This window comes from Bufo gargarizans, chromosome 4, assembly GCF_014858855.1.
Source record: "Bufo gargarizans isolate SCDJY-AF-19 chromosome 4, ASM1485885v1, whole genome shotgun sequence".
NCBI classification, from domain to species: Eukaryota; Metazoa; Chordata; class Amphibia; order Anura; family Bufonidae; genus Bufo; species Bufo gargarizans.
This window is the reverse complement of record NC_058083.1, coordinates 14,576,120-14,592,971: the sequence shown is the minus strand read 5'-3', so window position 1 is coordinate 14,592,971 and position 16,852 is coordinate 14,576,120. Positions and strand designations below refer to the sequence as shown.

General features: G+C 44.1%; 1 protein-coding gene across 5 annotated transcripts in view; it reads right to left on the bottom strand.

The window, feature by feature from the left end:
• Positions 1 to 1,132: 1,132 nt before the first annotated feature.
• Positions 1,133 to 16,852, bottom strand: part of LDAH (lipid droplet associated hydrolase) — a 249,584-nt gene continuing 233,864 nt past the window's right edge. For all 5 annotated transcript variants that reach the window (XM_044289610.1, XM_044289615.1, XM_044289614.1 and 2 more), the window contains one exon: positions 1,133 to 2,872. In XM_044289610.1, coding sequence (XP_044145545.1) covers positions 2,684 to 2,872 — 189 coding nt within the window. In that variant the 3' untranslated portion in view covers positions 1,133 to 2,683. The remainder of the gene's footprint in view (positions 2,873 to 16,852) is intronic.

Genomic DNA, 16,852 nt, shown 5'->3' with positions numbered 1-16,852 from the left:
ATGCTCCAAAGAAATACAGAAAACGACGGTAGAGACCGATAAAGTGCTTATAGGGACTCTGGGTGGAACCTCCACAGGGTTTCCAAAAGAGAATGGTAATACTCCTATATCTGCCGCAGCAGAACCCAGCGAGGAGAAGCTGGACCAGGAGGCCCAAGAGCCGGGCGCTTCAAACAAATTGGTGCGAAAAACTAAGAAGAAACAAAGGGTTGACCGGCCCCGGGCTGAAGAGAAATACATCTTGGCCCGATATGCCGAAGAACCTGAGCGAGCGAAGGCGGATGCTTGGGAAAAAGAGACCAAGGCCCTTTCCTTGGCTAGAGCCCTTGAAGAAGCGCAAGAGGAGCGAGATGAGTTGGAGAAGACTAAGCCTGAAGAGTTAAAGGCAAGAGCTTCTCGAGATGATAGGTTGGCTCAATCAAAGGAAAATGAGAAAACCGAAGAGGAGAATCCTCTACAAGAGTCCAAGAAGTCTAAGCCAAAGCCTGTTAAGAAAGGGTCTGGAGATGGTGACGCTGCGGTGCCGACTGAGGCAGAGAAGTCGGAAGATCTTTCTGCTGAACCAGTTGAGGGAGCTGATGTGGAAGCAGAGGCCAAGAGACTCATGGCAGTGGGTAGCCAGAACCTGCTCCCAAAAGACATCCCCTCCGCCTGCAAGGCCGTCCAAGTACCAGCAGTCTGCTGGGGAAGGGATCTGAGGAGATGGACAACCAGTATGCGGATCCTGTCTACTACTGTGGGCTGGCTCTCCTGAATTCTTCCCGAAAGAAGAACAGTGTCCTAAGTGAGCCTCTGAAGAAAATGCCAGAAGTTGACGAGTCTGGTGAAGACCCCGGTGTCCCCAGGTACCTTCTACCTCGATGAGAAAGAGGAAAAGGACTTAAGAGGGCAAGTATGTGATGCTGGGCCCAAGAAAACCAAGGCTGAAGAAGTTAAGGCCGAGGTGTTGTAGGACGTGAAGTCCTCAGATGCTGCAGTGACCGAAGGAGCGGCTACCGAAGTGGAAAAAAAACACTAAAGAAGCAGAGGTCTCTGAAACTGCCGCCAAAACGGGGGAAGCCACTGCTGGAATCGGAAGCACGTAAAAGAAGCGAGCGGTGATAAGCCTGCTCTGCTGAAGGAGCCCTGCAAGGCAAAGGAGAAAGGGTAGGGACTTCACCATGACTGGGAACAGTTCGGTCAAGAGTTGCAGTAGCCCAAGAAAGGACATGAGGAGCATGTGCAGGAGCCAGAAAATCTAAAAAGAGAGCCTGCCGGTCATATAAAAACATCTTCTGAGAGAAGTTCCAGAGACCGAATGCCAAATGTGGAGAGGAACAGAAAAAAGAAAACAGAGACCACGGGTGCGAAAGCGCATCATCCTCGCTCGTGAAAGAGAGTACCTGCTCATGAGATGGGCAAGACAATCCCGTAGGTATTATCTGCCCTGGAATAAATTCATGTTTGTGACAAACCAAGCGCTGTTGTCCTGGGTCTGGCAGAATAAGGGGAAGACTGTAGGCCAGGTCGATGCCCGTTCACGAGCATCTGGATATGATGCTAGTGTTCACCCCTACGGGCTTGAACAAAGAAGGGGGGTTATGTGAGGCAGTGACAGGCCTCATAGCTGCTAGAGATTCATGGCAGGAGTTTCTGTGTCTTCCCCGTCAATCAGGTCTGAGGCAGCACCAGGTGTCACAATCAGTCTGGGATAAAAGCCCAGCCCAGACTGTCAGTCAGGGGAGAGAGTCTTTGTGCAACAGAGTCCTGCTGTAGGCTCTGGAAGAGTGGTCTCAGCCGGACTGGCTGAGGGGCCACGGGGCTAGGTGTTAGCCTGAACTTTGGGGGACTCCGCGAGGTCTGGGAAACGATGGTCGCAAGGTCAGAGTCAGGACTTACGCATTATGTTACCGGGCAAGGTGTTATTTTATATTTTGTTGCGATAAAAATAAACCCCATGTTTGGTCTGCAATACGGCTGTTGTGGCGAAAACTGTGAGAATGACCCCTGAAAAAGAGCTAATCCCTCACAGTGTGTATGGGAGGAACAGCTGTAGGACAGCTATTGAAGCTGTTAAGTCACCTTTACACATCTAAAAACATTCATATACATAGGTGATAATGACTTGGGGGTTGGCAACACTTTCAACACATCTCCACCAGAAAATTACTCTGAATTAGTCTTCTCCCTGCCCTTTAAGAACTGGTTTCCTCGGAATGAGAACTTTCACTGTTTTGTCCTTGGTTAAAAAACTGGGTGTCATTACTCTATACACCTATATTAGACTTTTTTTTTTTAATTCTAGCAAACTCTGTTGCCCCCTAGAGGGCACTGCTATATCTTTGCATAATGCTGGTATATTCGATTAATGAATAGTCATAAATCCCTTTCAGCTAAATGATCACATCACTGAGATTGGAATTACCGAATTTTTTTGTAATTTACATCCATGCATTCAACTACTGAAGATCAGAAGATTCATCAAAAACTCTTAACCCGACCTATGGATTGCACATCTTCTGATTGTCACTTCTTGGTCTCATGTACAGTCAAATGTTGGTCAAGTATATCAAAGCTAGCAACAAGAGAGCCATACATTCTCCTAAAATATATCTAAGCTATGGTAACCCCTACCATTCTATGATCTCTAACCCGGGACCATAAAACTGAGCTACCATTCTAGTATTTCTTGGAGGAGGCCAGCTCAGAGGTCCAGTTGCTCGTTTGACCAGTTTATAACCAATGAGGCTACTTCTTTGCTGGAGTCCAAAACGAAGGCATGTCTGTAGCCTTTATCACACAGCCAGATATTGCCTTTAGGGAAATCCTTCTTAATGTCTTCGTAATACTGGACCGGACACCAGTTGTCTGTGGCGCCATAGTAGAAAATCAACTGTAAAAAGAAAGAAAAAAAAACATCAAAAATGAATATTTCTTTTCGAATTTCAGTTGCAGCACAACATTGTGGATCTGTTCGCTATGCAAAATATGTTTCGCTCTGGTTAAAATAAAAAGCAAAGGGCAGATTTCCTACAACATGGCTGCCAAGTGCCTGGAGATAAGAAACGTAATATTTTATAAATGTGCGCTAAACATTTCAAGAAAACAATATCACCAAAGGGCAGAAATGCACAAATTAATACAGAAATATTACTACGCTGAAGAAACACGAGCAGACGGACAATTTCTTTTCCACTTGCATTATTGTTAACAGAGCGTTTACCCAAAATCTAAACAGCACTCGTTGCTGTTTAAAGGGGGAGTCCACATTTTTGCTCCATTTTACAACTTTGCAAATGCATTGCATCACTTCTCATCAGTAGGGATGCCAACAACAGTAATGGGTTCGGGATGCCCTGCCAGGACAAAACCGTAGAACTCCCAAACAAAAGATAAGTATCCTGGCTTTTGTTATAGGACAACACGTTTCAAGAACGGATCATTCTCAGAAATATCTGTCTTTGAAACGCGTTGTTCAATAAAGAAACCTGCATACTTAACTTTCTATTGATTTTTTTCTGGCAACATGTCCCAAACCCATTACTTTTATTTGCACCTCTAGTCAAGTTTTCTCAGCAGCACCTTACTGTCTGAAGTCTGTGAGACCGCAGCAGTTGCCAGCTGTAACTTCAGTGGCGCCTACCCATGCACAACCGAGGTAAGCACCCACTTGACATGACATTGGAACAACCCCCTCTGTCTCGACTACACTACTCTAAGGTGATTGTGTCTCTTCTTAATAGTTTCTGGTTCAGTGCCAGAGTATCTCAGCTACGCTGTTAACATTGTGCATGACAACAAGCTTGATGACTGTTTCCAATGACGACCAGCAAAATTAGTTCTGAGCTACAATGCAGGGAGAGGCTCGGAATTGGTACAAGATAAGTAATCTAATATACTACAGAAATGCTCACATTCGTAAAGGATAATTATCAAAGACAGACATATTTTTTTCCGACAGTTGAATGGTGCATGTTGTGCTCTCTCTTGATGTGACACTGGTTGTTACCAGACATCTGGCTCAGCAACCCCACCTCCATGGGCTTCTGTGGGATAAAATCAGAGCACGATTCAAGGTGGGTTAAAGGGGTTGTCCCACAAAAAAAATTCTACGTTTTTCATACCAGCACCTGGATCTGAATCCTTTGTTATTTACATGTAATTAAAAATGTAGTATAGCCACTGAGTTATTCACTGAAATATATCTCAATGACACAAGAGCAATGGATGGGGAGATCTCTATATCCATGTGAGGTACAGGGCTGGTTCTGTTTGTTTGAAAGAGACTGTCACATACTATATGATATCAGATTAAAAAAATTTTCATGGAATAATCCCTTTAAAATGCAGAAGCCAGTGCTTCAGTGGCTGAACTTCTCCCACAATGTAATTTCTAGTGTCTGGCAAAAGGTTCCCATAGGGTAGCGCTGCTAACATTTCACCAATGGAAATATCATTTTGTTTTTTATTCTCTACTTTCACCATACGCGTCCTACATACAATCCCAACACATACGTTGGCTTAAAGAGGGCCTGTCACCACTCAAACTTTTAAAACTGTGCACCTCCCTCAACTGGTCGCTGCTCCCGTGTTATCAGGACCATTGCACAGCCAAAGCACTTGCCGCTATGATGCTGTCTGCGATAGTTGGAGTCAAACAGTGAAGATAACTTCTTGTGAAGAGAGTGCCTGTGGCCACCCCTTTGACTATGCATGGCCAATTGGTCTTTATTATACATTTTAGCCCCTTTCCCTGTACAGCCTTGAGAATCTCTAGTAGCAGGCTCTGTATTTTTACTCTTTCTGTCAGGCAGCTCAGCTGATCGCTTCTTATCTCTGACCTTAAAGGGGTTCTTCACTTTGTTTTAACTGATGATCTATTCTCTGGATAGATCATCAGCTTCTGATCGTCAGGGGTCCGACACCCGGGAGCCCTGCCGATCAGCTGTTTGAGAAGGCAGTGGCGCTCCAGCAGCGCCGCGGCCTTCTCACTGTTTACTGCAGGCCCAGTGACGTCACGACTAGTATCACTGGCCTGGGCGGGGCTAAGCTCTGTTCACTTAAACAGAGCTTAGCCCCGCCCAGGCCAGTGATACTAGTCGTGACGTCACTGGGCCTGCGGTAAACAGTGAGAAGGCCGCTGCGCTGCTGGAGCGCCGCTGCTTTCTCAAACTGCTGATCGGCGGGGGTCCCGGTTGTCGGATCCCCACGGATTAGAAGCTGATGATCTATCCAGAGGATAGATCATCAGTTTAAACAAAGTGCATTAAACGCTCATTATAGCTCAATTCTTATCTTACTGATAAGAATGTGGCTTAAAGTAGTGCTCTTACAAAAATCTTTATTCTCTGACTTGTTAGAAATGTGCATGATGTAATCTGTAGTGAAGGTAATCTTCTTACCAGTGACTGTATTGGTAAGTTATAACCTCCCTTCTGATCCTCAGATGTGTCATGTGACCAACTCTCCGACCTTCAACTGACACAGGACAAGACGTCAGATACTTCTCTATTCATTCCCATGAATATGACATCGAGGCTCTCTTAGGAATACATAAACTGGATTCTTGTCCACACATAAGATTCTGTGTTATTTGGAAAGTGCTGGTCACATGACACAGCTGAGAATCAGAAGGAAGATTATAACTCACAAATACAGTCACTGCTAAGATTACCTTCACTACAGTTTAAATCATGTAACTTTCTAACAGTTCAGAGAATAAACATTTTGGTGGGAGTGCTACTTTAAGTGTTTATAACCTTTTAGTAATTTAGAGATAAGGTTTATTAGACGACTGGCACAAAGTAAAAGTATAATTCACACAGCTACACAGTTAACCCTTTTTGCGACAGAACGGCTGTATATTTTCTAAAAAGACAAATTGAAAAAATGATTTTTAGCCCAAAATGAGGAAAATGCAACCATAAACAAAATTGCCTCCAAAGGTTTACATAGCCTTTAAATTTAGCTTTTTTTATGCTAGAATTGTAGCGCATGACCCTTCATAACTCCAACCATAATGTAAAGTGTATGTCATTCAACAGGATTTCCCTATACAGAGAAACACAGTATAAATAAAATATAAAATATAAAAAAATGGAGGCAATGCATCTCTCCCAGACTCTTCTGGAAGGCACGAAGCACCTTTATAATCTAAGGACCTTTGGTGTATCGCTGGGAGCATAAAATATAGGCTAAAAACAAGATGTGAACATAATCCTACAATGTCACAGGAAGGCTACTATTTGTCATCAACAGTCAGCCTACAGATGCAGAGGACAGAAGGGGACCTTCCAGCAGCAACAGAGTTTCGGGTTTCTGTGTACACCAACTGCAGAGAATGACAGAAGATGTGGTTGTATGCTCGGAGCCAGCAATATGCATCAAGTAGACCACCACTCAGACAATCCCCTATGTAGCCTGATGCAGCCCGACAAACATCTTCCGAGTGGTTGGACACACAGAGGGGTTCAAACTTACCTGGTCCTTGCCACTGGGTTTCGGGTGCATCGCTCCATGACGGCCTGGGTAGGTCCCAGAATTAACATCCTGTTCATGGGCGCCACAGGACTGCTGCAGCCAATAAATAGCCACAGCAGTGACCTGTCCCAAAGCGGCATGTAACCTGGCTATGATAGAACGGTGCCAGAAGACACAAGGCATTGCAGCTTACTGTGTATCCTTTCAGAGTCCTTATGCTGACCCCTGGCCAAACTGCTGAGAGTGCTGACAATGGGTACATGAGCATCAGAACTGGAACCTGGAGGAATGGAATAACGTGTCCTGGTTTGATGAATCACATTTTCTTTTGCATCAATATGGATGGCCGGTTGCATAGGCATGACTTACCTCGGGAAGAGGTGTCATCAGGATGCACTATGGGAAAAGACACGTGCTGAAACCTTGGTTCCTGGCATTCATGTGGATGCGACATGTACCACAACTTAAACTTCGTACACTCAAATACACCTCATTCATGGCAGTGGTGTTTTCTAACGGCATTAGCCTCCTTCAGCAGGACAATGACCCAGCCACACTGAAAAATTGTTTAGGAATGGTTTGAGGAACATGACAAAAAGCTGAAGGTTAGGAAGCCATGGTTAAATTTGTCTCTAAATTCCCCAGATCTTAATCTAATCGAGCTTCTGTGGGATGTGCTGAAAAAAAAGTCCAATCCATGAAGGCCGCACCTCAAAACTTACAGGATCTGCTGTTAACATCTTGGTGCCAGATACCACAGGACACCTTCAGAGATCTTGTGGAGTCCATGCCTCAACAGGTTAGCTGTTTTGGTGGCACAAGTTGGGCCTTGCACAATATTAGGCAGATGGTTTTAAAAATGTTATGGCTGATTGGTGAATAGATGTAAAAGTATAGTACAGTGGGGTCCCTCCAATCTTTTCTAAAAGAAATGTATGGTGTCACCATCAAGGTTCTCTCTTCACTTCTTGAATGAAGAAGGGACTATATACGTGCCTTTTGTCCATAAGAGGGACTACAGGGCCAACCTGGGAACTTTAGTCTCAAAAAACGGCAAGGGACCCATATGCATCAAAAGTCTCTGTTAAATTATTAACATGTGCAAAACTAAACATACGGTAATATCATACCAGTCCATCAAGCTTTTAGCAGAAAAGTACATTAATGGCAGTAGCGTCTAGCGGTATGGTTCACCACGGAGGTAGGCAAAGTGCGTCACCTGCGACGTTTCAGGAGCCCCTTTCCCAACCTGGGAACTACCATTCTTCAATAGGCTGCCACAGAGTATAAATTTTGATTTGAATATCAAACTATAGATTTGGCGGGGATTCAAAATTGCTGACTTTTGTCTTTTTGTTTGTTTGTAGTATTGTGAACATTTCACAGCACAAAGCAAAAAAACAACATAAAAAGCAATAGTAGAATTCAATAAAACGTCGATCGCCCAGGAGGTGTCGGCAGCTTTTTGCTGCTGAACAGGAAGCGTGCAAAATCTAGAGAACACATATTTCGTGTAAATAACTCCGAACAGACAAAACAAAGATTGCAGCAGATGTGGGGAGAGCTGCTGCCCATAATTTTTATGATGCATTAGTCACATATTAGCAGCTGCATACATGAAAAATATGTTTTTTAATGCGTCTATTAATATGAATACATCTGCACTAGCTAGCTGGAGCCGGGGCATCTGTTAAGAAAATCGTAACCCTTACCATTAAGAGCTACAATAACTTCTACTAACATTTTTACCTTAATCCAAAGGTAATGAAGTTGATTTTCTTATGTGTTTGCAGTTTTATAAAACATATCATGCTTTATTGTGGCTCGAGATCTTTAGGGTCCCCTGCTATTAAAGGGGTTGTCTCACTTTAGCAAATAGCATTTGTTATGTAGAGGAAGGTAATACGAGCCACTTACTAATGTATTGTGATTGTCCATATTACTTCCTTTGCTGGCTGGATTCATTTTTCCACCATGCATGTTATACACTGCTCGTTTCCATGGTTACGACCGCCCTGCAATCCATCGGTGGTGGCCGTGCTTGCACACTGAAGTGAAAAGTACTAGCCTATCTGCGCTCCCACGGTCCCGGCCACCAGAGAGGCCAGTGCTTTTTCCTAAGGTGTGCAAGCACGACCACCGCTGATGGATTGCAGGGTGGTTGGGAGTTCTCACATCATTTTTTCCCGACAAACCACATACAGTACATAAGATAGAGAATAGAGTTTACTCTTAAAGGGGATGTCTGAGTTAAATAAAAACTTGGGCAGCCCCTGTACATGCACTACAATAACAGAAGAAAGTATACTTAGCCCTTTTTCTCCCCTGATGTTTCCTGTTCTTCTCTGTGGATAATTTCCACTTGTTCACCTGGCTAAAGTGGCAACGTCCTATGAACACCACATCACCACTGCAGCCAATTACTGGTCTCAGAAGTGACTGCTGAGGCCAGTGATTGGCTGCACGTTCACCTATGTAAAAAACAATAAACGGATGGCTCACGGTGGACAATCACGGCTGGTGCTCTGGACAGGAAGAGCCACCCCTTGCTCTCATTAAGGTAAATGTGAATAGAAAAGTTGGACCGCCACTCAAAACACTAAGAGAAATGTGGAACCAAACACATTTATTGAACACAATAAAACAAATCCAGGTACAGTCTATCGATAGAATATCGATTATAAAAAAATCGATTAAAATGAATCGATCAGATAAAATCGAGTCGAATAAAATACATGAAATAAAAAATCAACATAAAATACAATATTCTAAATCGATTACTACTGAATTTCTTCTGGAACCTTATGTATATCGGTGGAAGTCCCAGTACAAAAAACCCATATATATGGGTGAGTCCCAGTGGCAAGTATCGAGATATAAAGGGCCCCCAATCCTTGTATTAAGGGCACAGTTTCGCCTAAGTTTCAGGCTTGTACAGTTAATATCACCAGTTTTCAAAAGTGAATATGTATTTTTGGTTACTCACAACCCTTTGCGCTGATCAAGAGATTCTTTTTCTGCGTGTGGAAGTTATTTCAGGTGGCGTCCCACCATTCACATCCCAATCCAGCAGTGACCCACTGAGGAAGAGATAAGTTATCTCGAAACGCGTCTGGGCGGAATACCTGTGCGTGAATTCGACTACGAACTATACATGGCCATGTATTAAACTCTATTACCAAGGATAAAAATTTCGCTTGACTCACGAAAACCTACAGACGGACCAAGTCCCACGAGATTTGAGACGAGGTCCTGAGAGTCGCTGCAAAGAGAAACCAACACTGCTGGATTGGGATGTGAATGGTGGGACGCCACCTGAAATAACTTCCACACGCAGAAAAAGAATCTCTTGATCAGCGCAAAGGGTTGTGAGTAACCAAAAATACATACCGTATATGCCGGCGTATAAGACGACTAGGCGTATAAGACGACCCCCAACTTTTACACTGAAAATATAGAGTTTGGGATATACTCGCTGTATAAGACTACCCCTTTTTCAACACACAGCAGTACATTACTGCATCCCACCACCATCCCTGGGTACCTCTGCCATCCCTGAATCCCAGCACCATCCCTGGGTACCTCTGCCATCCCTGAATACCCACCACCATCCCTGGGTACCACTGCCATTCCTGCATCCCACCACCATTCCTGCATCCCACCACCATCCCTGCATCCCACCACCATCCCTAGATACCACTGCCTTCCCTGCATCCCACCACCATCCCTAGGTACCACCGCCATCCCATGGTATCACCACCATCCCTGCATCCCACCACCTTTCTTGTCCTCCCTCCCTGCCTCCCAGACCCTAAACATGTGCCACCTATACCCTGAACATGTTTTTGTTATGTTATTCTTCATATTCACATTCACATATGCACATCTGCGCCACACTTAGATACGCCGCACGGATATCTCGCACATGCGCAGGAGCGAGATGCGAGCGGCCGTGAGGATCCCGTGTATCAACGCTTGCCGCATTAAATCTCGCACATGTGTAGGAGCGAGATGCGAGCGGCCGGTAGGATGGCGGTACAAGGAGCATACAAGGTACAGAGCAGGGGGGAGGCATACAAGGTACAGAGCAGGGGGCGGTATACAAGGTACAGCGCAGGGGGGGGCATATGCCGTGGGTTACATCGCAGCTCTCAGCTGCTGGGGATACAAGGCAATAGCCCGGGCTCTCTCTGTTGATAATTCGGGCGTCCCGGCACTGCAGCGCCCGCCATACCCGGCGTATAAGACGACCCCCGACTTTTGAGAAGATTTTCATGTGTTAAAAAGTAGTCTTATACGCAGGAATATACAGTATTCACCTTTGAAAACTGGTGATATTGATTGTACAAGCCTGAAACTTAGGCAAAACTGTGCCCTTTATACAAGGATTGGGGGCCCTTTATATCTCGATACTTGCCACTGGGACTCACCCATATATATGGTTTTTTTGTACTGGGACTTCCACCGATATACATAAGGTTCCAGAAGAAATTCAGTAGTAATCGATTTAGAATATTGTGTTTTATGTTGATTTTTATTTCATGTATTTTATTCGACTCGATTTTATCTGATCGATTTACTTTAATCAATTTTTTATAATCGATATTCTATCGATAGACTGTACCTGGATTTGTTTTATTGTGTTTAATAAATGTGTTTGGTTCCACATTTCTCTTAGTGTTTTGAGTGGCGGTCCAACTTTTCTATTGACGTGCACCTATGTGTACGGCGCACCACTGCTGCAGCCAGGAAGATCTATCAGGATTGCAGCAGCAGGGGACAATAAGAGTGAGGATCGGTTTTTTTTTATGCCCAGGGGCTGCCTAAGTATTTATTTAACTTGGACAACCCCTAACTATGTTAGTTTTAGGAGTGCTATGACTTCTTCAGGTCAAAACACAAGTGCCCAGACCATGGAAGCTGCACCAAGACGTGGAAAAGCCCTTTTGGGGGTTCTATCATTTACATACAAATCGTTGGAGGTGAAAAGAAATCTGTGCGTTTGGGGCTAAATATTTCTGCTGCTTCAGAAGTCAATCAACAACACTAGAAGCCTGAGGAGCGCAGGGAGGCTGGATTGGCTTGCTCAGTAATTACTACATTGATTTGTCTGTCCCTCCAGGCATATCCCATTTGTATTCCAAACGCCACGGCTCATTAGTGTAGTGTGCAGCTTAAGCTTTGACAGGTTTGGCTGAAGTCTTTTATAATTTGGACGATTTCCTCTACGCGGAGATGCTTATTTAAATGTATCATGAAAATAACAAAATGTGAAATGTAACACCAAAACTATTCAATTCCCACTACTAGCGTTAAGTTTCCTTGTTCAACGAGTCTCGAGAGCCTCTTATCACTTCTGACTTCACGTTCAGCTGGTATGAGTGACAGCTGCTGCCGCCGAATGGTGAGCTCTGATTGGCTGAGGAAGAAATGTGTGTGATGTCATCGCTCTCAAAGAAAATCAGGGGTGGCTCTTGCTTCTTGGCACACGGATAAAATAGAATTGCCAAGTCTGGCACGGGTGGACAAAAGTCACGGTTTAACTTATGTCCCTCCTGCTTGGAGAGGTTTCCCTTCTTTCTAGTGTTTCTGATGACTACCAGCCTGAACAAAGAGGGAGGCCATGACTGGATCATCTGACGGTAATTATCCAACCATTAGGTATGTTTTTGTAGTAACATGTTCCTTCCCGTAAAGGTTAAATTATACTTCTTATGAAGATCAATGTTATATAAGAATTTTTGGAGCTCTTATTGAGTAGAACAAGCAGTTTTACATTAGTGGAGGATGTTTCTATCACATCTTCTCAAATATGTTCCTCCTTGACTTAGGAGCTCTTCCCATAAAGAGTAAAGCTTGAAGTCTGGACAAATGATCTGTCAGGCAGCACATGAAAATGAACAACACTATAAAAGACTGCTGCAGTTGACCTAGAGGCAGGCACAAGAATGGTATTGGAGTCACCTTCTAAGATGGTCATGGTCCTCATCTGGTTATAGAGTGGGTTACAAATCTAGAGGTTTGAATCTCTGGACTTGTCCTTAAAGGGGTTATCTAAGGCCTATAATGCCTCCCCTTATGCCCGGGCCCCTCACACAGATAGGATAGTACTTAACTCTCTCTCCCCAGCAACCGCGTAGCTTCTGATGCCGGCATGGCTGCCGCTGCATCTCCTCGTTGCGCGGATGAAAAAATCTGGCGTGGGGGGGGGGGGGGGGGTCATTAGTTTAGTCAATAGCAGGTCACGACGAGAACGAGCCTCCCTAGAGTCATCCGCAATGCTACGGAGGCTTGTTCCCGTCGCGGCCTTCTATTGGCTGCCCCCTCCCCGAAGTCGGATATTGTCATCCACGCGACGGAGAGATGCAGCGGCATCAGAAGCTATACGAGTGCCAGGGAGCAAGGTAAGTACAATCTGTGTGAGGGGCCCGGGTATATAGGGAGGCATTATAGGCCTTGGATAACCCCTTTAATGTAATATTGGGGTAAAACGTAGTAAATATGGCAAAAGACAGTGGGATGCAGAGACGGTGTTTACAAGATACATTAGAGATCTGTAAGTGGTTTATAGAGGGAGAAGGGAAAACGTGGGATACCTGGGAGTTTCCATGGCAGGTGGGCGACTAATGAAGGTCCCCAGGTCTTGCATCTTTGTACCGTTACTGTATTATAGAAATATTGCACTGTATTATAGTAGCAATTGAACAATTGCATGGTTATTCCCATAGTGGAACTAAATAGATTTTTTTTAAAAAAAGGTTAAAAAAGTAGAGATTTATTTGGATTTTTTTTTTTTAAATCCCATTAATCCCCCCACATAATTAGGACTAAGGCTACTTTCACATCAGCGCTTTAGCATTCCAGTTTTGAGATCCGACAGAGAATCTCAAAATCGGGACACAACGGTCCAGTTTAGGGCCAATGTATTATGAAAGGGGTAAACTCCATTCAGGATGTATGCATTCCGTTCTGGTAGCATTCCGTTTCGTGACCGGACACAAAAACACTGCAAGCTGTGGTTTTGTGTCTGGTCATCGAAAAATGGAACAACCCGGATCCGTCACTACAAACAATGTCAATGTTACCGAATCCGTTTTTTTCGGATCCTAAAAATAACAAATCCGTCACCCATTTACTTACATTGCTTTTAGTGACGGATGCGGTTTGTTCAGTTTCGATTTAACACAACTGCATCCTAACGGAACGGATGCATCCTGATGTGTTAAATAAAACTGATCCATTATGGTCCGGTTTTGAGATCCTCTGGCCAACGTGATGACGTCATACGTCACTGCACAAGATTTCGCGTGGGATCTTCAATCAAGATGGCAGCGCAGGACTCTTCGCGGGCAAATGGATGAGGCGAGTATGTTTTTTTGTTTTTGCGCCATTTTAGGGAAAATTTATTCGTTACCACAAAGCACAAGGAAATTAATCTTAGTGGCAAATTGAATTTTCCCTGAAATTTGTATCAAAGTCCACTTCGTGAACTTTAATTCACTCAACACTAGTCAGCAGTATCTGATTGGATCGCCAATCAGCAGTTTGAGAAGGCAGCGGCGCTAGCAGTAGTGCCGCGGCATTCTCTCTGCTTTTCCTAGGCCATGTGACCACACGTTCATGTGTCACGTGGCCTAGGAGCAGCTCAGCTCCCATACCAAGCACAACCGCTGTACTTGGTGAGCATGGAAAAGGCAGTAGCGCTCACAGGAGCGTTGCTGCCTTCAAAAACAGCTGATCATCAGGGGTCCCGAGTGTCGGATCCCCACCGATCTGATACTAATCACCAATACAGAGAATAGGTCATCAGTAGAAAAAAAAATTGGAAAACCTTTTTAAATTCTCAGTATTGTTTACTCCTTGGTGCCAAAAGCACAGCTCACTATAGTCCAGTGGATCATAAAGAGGGGCCATGAATTGTATGTTCCCCAGGCTTCTGTACTACCCTAGGGAGACAGAGCATAAATTGGATACAATACCGAACAAACCCTTTGTAATACAATAAACTGCAGACTATATTCTTGTATAGTAATAAAATTTATGTATATTACAATTAAATAAATCACAGACAGACAATATATATCTGTATTTATTAAGCAGTACTGGCAGTGCCACAGTCAGGTCACTACCTCATGAAAGAAAACACACTCTTCTCCCGCTGCTATTATTCCCATTATTTGATTGGTTACATGATTTTCTCTTCTCACCCGCCTTATGCCACTACATCTTATATGAAATCTCACACAGCCTTGTTCTCTCTAACTTAAGCCTGAGTGAACAAGTCACTGCCTTTCAAAGGCAGCACACTCTTCTACTGCTGTCATTATTCCCATCATCTAACTGGTTACAAGGTTTGATATCCACTTCCACTTTATGAGACTGACTCCACCACACGCAACCTTGTCCTTAATACTATGACACGAGTAGACAGGTCACTGTCTCCTACAAGACCATCACACTTTTGTCCTGCTGCTGTCAAGATTCTCCACATCTGATTGGTAACATATTTTACTATCCCCATACACTTTATGACATTGCCCCTGTTACATGGAGCCCTATCCTCTCTGACATAAAGGCATGGGTGAGCAGGTCACTGCCTCCCAAAAGATTTACACTCCGCTCCTGCTGTTATGGTCATTCTCAGCATTCCTTTGTATTGATAACATGTAAGAAGCACTATCATTTTCGTTTCCTGATTTCCTATAGTGCTCTATTTGTCCGCATTTCATGACACAGCTCTGTCCTCAGTGCATAGTGTTAACACAGGCATCTATTAGATGCCAGTAAGAAATTCAGTGGGCAACCAGCATCTGAGGGATAGTGCTGACATCTGGCAGTGGCACCACTGATTGGAGAGTCGTGAATGGACATCCACTCAAACACCACCCGTACATCCTTTTCACGACAAAGGGATGGCAAACAACTCTGTGCCCACTGCATTAACACCTTATGGGCATCTTATAAATGTCTATATTTTAAAGGCCAAGTCTGTCATTACAGAGGCACGTTAAAGGGGTTATCCCATGTAAAAAATGTAAATCATACATAATCTACTACATGACAACCACTTACTAACAATACTTGACCCAGTCCAGTACCTCACATGGATCCAGAGATCTACACATAAACTTTGGGGAGGTGTCCTTTCTGCTGGTGGCAGTTGAAGGATGGAACTGAGCATGTGCTTCCGTGTCAGTGAGCAGGACAGAGAAATTAAAAAAAGAGCAAACAGCAGGTGGAGCTATACAGCTAGATATCATTGAATAACTCTAGCTAGAATACATTTTAATCACATTAAATTTCAAAAGTATTCAGATCCAGGTGCTGGTTTGAAAACTACTGAATATTTTTTTGTGGGACAACCCTTTTAAGAGCTCAGCTAATCCTATTGGGGCTAGATAAAACTAACAGGGGCTCAACCAGACATGCCAAGATGATTGCCCATTACTGTTAAGTAGACCGTGCACATTAGATAAATGTAGTCCAAACTCACAAATTTCAGCGGGACTGGCCAACCATCTAATGTGTATGGAGGCCTCCCCACTCTCCACTGATGGTAGACATCAGAAAAGATAAGGACAGGGCAGGGACATGGATTTGGATCTGTTCTCAGTGAGATAAGACACTGTTGGAGATATCTGGCAGCAGCTTTTCCCTTCCTTCTGTTCAGGACACGTGAAAAGTTGACTAAGCGGAGCGGGCATGTGTATGACAGGGTCAGGAGAGACAGCTACCTGTCAAACAGCTATCTAATATGTATGGCCGGCCTTAAGCTCAATGCCAGGCAGTCAGGGGCAGACTGGGACCTTAAAGTGGCCCTGGAAAAAAACTAAAAGTGGTCCCAATGTTGTAGGCGAGTCCAAATTGATAGAAGGCAGGCCAACACAAGTAGGCAATGCCAAAACAAGTAGATGGGGCCAACACAAGTAGATTGGTTCACCAATACCATAGTGCAACACAAAATACTGCCCCAGCAGAACTAAATACCACAGTGCAGCACTAGATACTGCCCCAGAAGTTGTCCCTCTGTGGTGGCCATCAATCGTTGCACACTCTATCCTCTTGTTTTTAATGAATATATTGGGCCATACAATTGAATTCAGGAAGCATCAAGAGTACCTGATGCTCAGCGCATTCATCTCAGCTGAAAGCATCAGATCATTAGGTAGTTAGCAAGAGAAAGTAAGTAGGGTGTGGGTGGCCCCCCGGGGCATCGGCCCACTGGGAAATTTCCCCTGTAGGGTCTATGACCAGTCTGCCCTGCAGGCAGTCATCAAATTCTTCCTTTTCATATGTCATATTCGTGGCACTCTGGCATACATTTCTCTCTCAGAAGAATGCCTTGTAGAAAAGCAAATATAGCAATGGACTTGCCAATCGGCACCATTAACAT